This window comes from Anabrus simplex, chromosome 1 (assembly GCF_040414725.1).
Source record: "Anabrus simplex isolate iqAnaSimp1 chromosome 1, ASM4041472v1, whole genome shotgun sequence".
Lineage (NCBI taxonomy): Eukaryota > Metazoa > Arthropoda > Insecta > Orthoptera > Tettigoniidae > Anabrus > Anabrus simplex.
Window position 1 is genome coordinate 499,016,058 of NC_090265.1, and position 6,674 is coordinate 499,022,731.

The 6,674-nt window shown below is 35.9% G+C and overlaps 1 protein-coding gene across 1 annotated transcript; it reads right to left on the bottom strand.

The window, feature by feature from the left end:
- Positions 1–399: 399 nt before the first annotated feature.
- On the bottom strand, positions 400–5,965 carry LOC136857019 (optic atrophy 3 protein homolog). Its single transcript, XM_067135361.2, has 2 exons — positions 5,777–5,965; positions 400–5,443 (listed from the first exon to the last, which is right to left on the bottom strand). The coding sequence occupies exons 1-2, from the start codon at positions 5,916–5,918 to the stop codon at positions 4,902–4,904; spliced, it is 684 nt and encodes a 227-aa protein (XP_066991462.2). The 5' UTR covers positions 5,919–5,965; the 3' UTR covers positions 400–4,901.
- Between the last annotated feature and the right edge of the window lie 709 nt (positions 5,966–6,674).

Here is a 6,674-nt window from a genome sequence, read left to right on the forward strand (position 1 = left end):
AGGTTTTTGCTGTAACCTTGAGTGGTTTGAAAACATTGCTTATATATCTTGTATACGTGTAACTGTGCTAATAATGCTGAATTTCAATAACATGTGATTTACTGACTATTCTATCCAATCACTGGCTGAAATAAATTTACTTTAAGTAAAGATAACACAGCGTATTTGATAATCCCTCTCTTCTCTACTGTAGTTCTTATTCTAACAATTGACATTTGACAGTGTTTATAGATGTGCCATCCTCTTTTGAGGTAGCAGTACTCCCCTCTTTTTTTTTTAAATTTTTTTTTTTAACATACAAGGTATTTTTGCTTTCTTGCTTGATCAGGTTTGTAACCTTGTGATTAAAAGATAAGGATCAAGGGGAAAAATAGGCACATAACTTTTTAAGGAATAATATAATACAATGTAACTATTTTATTAATTGCATATAATAAATCCAATACATTTATAATTTACAGTACAATTATTTACAAAGTGTTATGAGCAAACCCATGTAAAATATCAAAACCAGATTCAATCTAAATAGCATTATGCGCCATGCATAAATATTCCTCATTTTTAATATTCTGGAAACACCAATAAGCTACTATAAACCAAAATGGTTATTACAAATAATTTTCAAGTTACTTTATTTCCAATCTAAAAGAACACAACATTACAGTAATAAGCAAGATGTAATGTTATGGTACCTAGAAAACTGACGTACTAATGTTCTCGTACTTTTGAATATTTCTGAATAGTATAGCAATCTTGAAAGTTGAATATTTAAGTAACAGGTTTGTGTGAAAATATTCACAATACAAACTGTGGTGGAACTTTTGAAAAGAAAAATTTCTATTAAACTAAAAATTTCTGTTCATGGCTTTTCACCATGTACTGCATGGACTGAAGTTAATATTACAACAAGTCATTCTAATATATTTCAAAAATAAATATATAAATATCATACTCTTTGTACTTCAACACACTAATACCTGAGGCTGATAATCTCATTACTTTGCCTCTTGAATTTATAATCACTTATACCATCATAAAATTATACCAGACTGCCAACATGCTTTTGCCTTTCAACAGTGAAATTACAAAAAAATATGATATTTATTAACATGGGCTCCATATTTTTGAATATTATAAATGTTAAATAATGAACGGTAAGAGTTGAAACACACTAGGTTGTAGTGTCTTGTGTACGAAGGTAAAATACTGCTTATACTGCACTCGTGAATTAAAGCAATTGTCATATGTTTTTTTTACATTGGAGATTATTTGAATCTCTACCTTATGAAATAAGGAGATAAACTTTGCTGACTAAGCTAGTTTACAGGATTTTATAAAATATTCATCAAGACCATGAACTTTCAATCAGTTACAGGCAACAACTGAAATTTTCATTGCAACTGAGACTGTATGTCTCTAGACATGCCCATAGAGAATCATTCCAACAACAAACCCAACATATAATTTTTATTGTGCAAACACATCTTGCTCAGGTGATAACTGATTCTCCCTTACAAGTATACTCCTTCTTTACATTTACATACATACCAAACCCCATAGCACAACAGCCCCAAAGGGCCTTGGCCTACCAAGCGACCACTGCTCATCCCGAAGGCCTGCAGATTACGAGGTGGTGTGTGGTTGGCAAGGCAAATCCTCTCGGCTATTATTCTTGGCCTTCTTGACCGGGGTCGCCATCTCACCATCAGATGGCTCCTCAATTGTAATCATGCGAGGAGGAGTGGACCTTGAACCAGCTCTCACATCCAGGTAAAAAACCCTGGCCTGGCTAGGAATCAAACCAGGGACCTCTGGGTAACAGGCAGGCACGCTATCCCTACATCGCTCTGCTGGCTGGCCCAAAATAAGACAATTTTACAAAATTGATTCAGAGTAATGAACCAGTTATAGTAACCTGAATGTTATTCTGTAATAACAATAATGATAATCGTATGGCCTCAGCTACCATGTGCAGACATTTCAATTTGATGCCATCTGGCTGTCTGCTAGTCAATTTTGACGTTCCATTTTACTCTAGGTCTAAGCCGAAAACTGTCGCACTTCTCTGAGGTATAGATTAATGACTGACTGAAATGAAATGATACTGGAGAGTGTTGCTGGAATGAAAGATGACAGGGAAAACCGGAGTACCCGGACAAAAACCTGTTGCGCCTCCACTTTGTCCAGCACAAATATCACATGGAGCAACCAGGATTTGAACCGCGGAACCCAGCTGTGAGAGGCTGCCGCCTAAGCCACGGAGGCTCTACTTTTCCAACAAGTAATCGGTAAAATTACGATTACTTCACAGAACACCAGTCCTCCGAAAATCACAAACATTTTTGACATTCTTTTAACATGGAGCTGCCATGATACCAAAGTTTGTAATGAAAAAGATATTACTTTATTTTGTGCTTTGTGTTTAAAAAAAATAGACATATCAAGTGGATATCATCACTAAATATGATACTTTCGAATTTTCAAAATTAAATTTTCTCCATAATTTTTATTTTAGTTACTAACTTTGCGCATTTCAAATAATCTACCATTTGTTCTTTAAATTCTCATTGCTAAGCCTCAATCTCTTGGAAGAAAGTACATATATGCATTTGCTCTACAGGGCACTTGAGGGAATACCTGTGTACAACTGTAAGAACATCCCCAGCAGTGATGGATATTGTGGGATAAGTTTGATGTCTTTGGAAATAATGGAGATGTAACAAAGTACTCACCCACCACTGAAGCTACTGGTTGTGCTATAGAAGAACTGAAAACATTAATTAATTTCTTACTGTTCCTGCTTCCATGTGATGTATATCGATTACTAGAATGCAACAATTACAATTTCATTTCAAGAAGTAAAGTCACTGAGGTGAACCTCAGCTTCAATTGTACTTCAGTAAATTGGATATTTATAAATAGAAGCAGCTTAAAGTGCAACAGAAACTAGCAATGCTACATAATTCTTTCTATGTATGATATTGATAAAACTTTGGAAACTTCAGTAGCATTCATAACAACACTAACAACGTCACAGTCTTTATATGTCATCTCTGAACAATGTTAACGTTATAAAATGACTCTTGATAAAGCAACATCACTGTAAACTGCATGGAACTTGTAGGGACCAACTATTACATACTTTCAGAACTTCTGCAATAAAGGCCACTGCAGACCATATAATATACTATATAACGCTATCTTTTCTTGAATTATGTATCGAGCAATAAGGTATGAACATGCGCACACCATGGGTACTATAATATGTTGGTTTGTTAGGTAATACTTTTCTATAGATGGCCAAGAGAACAGATGCAGCACTGTTATTGGTTCTAGAAAAGCACAAATGAATTCATGAAATGAACATCATTAAGGAAGAATTTTGAGAATTCTGTCATTTATCCCAGTATCTACAAAATGATGAGATTAAATTCTAGCAATACTTTCACTTAACTTCAATCCAGTTTGATGAGATTTTGCAGCTCATTCAAGAGGATGTAGGAAAGAATTATACTTCTTAAGATCCTTGTAATCATTGTTGAATTTGCCACAGACATGTATGACACTTCACTTCGTCTCTAAAATTTTCCATGTTAAGATCACAAAATAAACTGGAAGTATTGATGCATGAAATGGTTCACATGGTTATATTCACATTCTGCTCATGCACTACTTTGGTTCTCTCTTGAAAAATAGCCAGCAGTCACATGTTCACTATATAGCTAAGTTTTATATAGTTTGCAACTGGATATATAATTTTTGCAGTGTGTGGTCTTGTATATATTCACATTCTGCACAAAATATAGCTTGCCATCGTTATAACAGTGCCCAGTATGTAGCACAATTAGTTATTAACTACATGCATCATTCATGTTATTGAATTAGATTCTATCCATTTTATTTGAACAGAGAAAATGTTTATTATAATTTCAGCTGTCACACATGCATTTTCACTTCAGTGCCTGAAAACTCTAGGCATCACATGGACCCACAATTGTAATATACACATCGCAGATAGTTAAAAACACTGTAGGCACCTGAGAAAGGGAGCCGAACATGCACTGTAACATCAAATGATGTCACCAGACACGGGTAAACACTGCGAAAGTTGCTCCTTGGAATAACGGTTTTATAAATCCTGGGTGATCCTTTAAGTAAACATTACGTTTTAAAATTACAATATCAGCTAAGGATCAAATTTAAGTGTTTTAAGTGGCAAAGCCTTTTAATTCAAGGCCCAAAGTGAGGAATTTCAAAGTCAAAAGTCAATCAGCTGCTCTTTTTCAACACTTAGGCTAGGTATATCAAACACAACAAGTCTGAATTTCATCCTAGCCCATCAGATGCTATGTAGGCCTAATGTACAGATTTGTCTTGAAATATTTGGTTAAAGGCTTTTGTTCATGGAAGAGACTGCACTATGCTCGAGTAAACTCAACTTATTTTAGTGAACTGCAAAAATATAAATGGACTGTGATCAATAAAAGTAAAAGGTTGTCTTAAATATCAAAGATTACATTGACACTGATTAGATTGTAAGAACTAGTACAACAACACAGGCCTAACACTGTAGTTGTGCAGTGCCCAGCTAGTAGTATTACTTCCTTGTTTCCGAGGTCAATACAATGCTGCACAATTTCTGCTAATGGAAATTGATACCTATAACCACCACAAGAACAATGTTTAAGTTCAGTTCAATTCAAGGAACCTTCTCTTGTATTACATACCGTACAACATTATGCCAGTTAACATGCAATTATCATATGATGATTGTATTGATCAAATAACATCTTGGAATGCAACAACATTCCATCATCTGGTACTCACTCACTTAGCACTATGCTCTAAAGTCTACAGTGTATAGACAAACAACGGTTTTACAAATATAGGCCAAACCAATGTTATCGCAAGTGTATCACATCCTTTTGCAAATACTCTACAGCCTGCAATATAAATCCACTATTACTTGTCCTAGATTTTGAATCATGAAGATTTGATACAACTTTAAGATTGGGTGGCGAAGGAGATGTTGATGTCTTTAACTCAGGAGCAGGAGGTGGTGGATTCTCAGGAGGCTTATCATTTTGTATTGGGCTCTTTCGCACCCAAGGCTTGCTGACAACACGACTTTCTAAATCCAGTATCATTCGTGTCAGTTCTCGTATTTGTGCGTCCTGTTTTTCGGTTGTGAAGTAGAGATCTTTAATTGTACCATTTAAAGAATTTATTTCATCTACGCGGGCCTGTTCTTTCGCTGCTTCTTTCCGTACTTGACGAGCATATTCCAAATACAACACAGCAGCAGCAGTGGCAAATATAATCCCTTCGCCCAGAAGATTGGCTCCAAGTTCGATAGCCATTGTTTCATTGAGGGTTGGAACAGCAGATGGTTTGCCCAAATCCATTATCCACATCTTAACTTTCACTTCACACCAATTGTAAACTAAAAGAAAAATAACAAGATTTAGAATACGAAAGAGCAGTTTACATTAATCTAATGTACATTTAAATTGCCACAAGAACATGATATCCGCCGTAACGAGAAAGAGAAGGGTCTTGGACAGGAAAACTGTAAAATATAGAACCAAATGCTCGTATTCTGACCCAAAATAAAAACAAACTTTTATTTTCAAAGATGCGCCACGACTAAAAATAGAGACAAATTTTTATTCAAGGTTGTTTAAAAAACTATGGGACATGATTACAGATTCTACTAATTTTCATTTTGAGTTAGATGCACATAACCTAAAAGTACAGCTTTAGACAAATCACTTACATTGAGCCGGTGGCATGCAAATATACGTTCGAAAAAATGGACTTGACTTTGCTCTCTCTTTAACCATATTTGCTAAGGGTTTGCTTATTTGTCTCAGAAGCAAGGTTCCTAATTTGGCGATTGGAAATGCACCAATAACCATGATTGTCTTCAGCGGTCATCGAGGCCGACATACTCATCACACCACCTCATCAGTGCTGCCAATGACACGTGCCAATTGTGCCAACCGTGAAGGTAGACAATGCACGGAATATTAATTCCTTATTTTGGGAGCTCTTTAGAAGTATTATATACAGCGTTATTCACCTAACATGTTACACGGAAATAACTTCTTAACCATTAAAGATATCAGCATTCTGTTTTCATATTCGTAAATGGTACGCAGGGTCTTGTAAAATAACGTGCTACTTAAGGTTTGTTCCAACACACAGTTCGGAACGAGTTCGGAACGCGTTCAGAACCGATACCAACAATTGTGAATGCGCAAGCGCGTACTGAGTACCGTTCAGAACCGGTTCGTTATTGTAGCGTGTTGGAACGCAAATAGAATCATTCCGTGCGTAATCAGCGTCATCTAGTGACAGCGGGAGAAACGAATCATTTATTTGGCGGGTACTTGATTACTGTAATGAGGAGATAAAGAATGAATTATGTCTACATTCTTAATGTATTGACAAATGTCATCCTCTTAGCATCTTAGCATCTCTATCGTCATCGTCCTCAACGTCGCCTATTTCCTGTTGAGACAAGGCCCTTTCTACATTAACGTCGATGCCATTCTCTCCCAATACAGCATCACTTAAACATGGATGGAACACTGTAGGTATAGAATAAAAACCTTTCCTATTTATATAGGAATCCGGGTCATTTCCTGGTTACCGGGCGAGTTGGTCGAGCG

What these genes read in the sequence shown, in the direction of transcription:
- LOC136857019 (XM_067135361.2), bottom strand. Translation starts at nt 5,918, where the DNA reads ATGGTTATTGGTGCATTTCCAATCGCCAAATTAGGAACCTTGCTTCTG. An exon ending in TTGCATGCCACCGGCTCAAT is followed by an intron (nt 5,444 to 5,776) that starts GTAAGTGATTTG and finishes TTTTTCTTTTAG; the next exon opens with TTTACAATTGGTGTGAAGTG.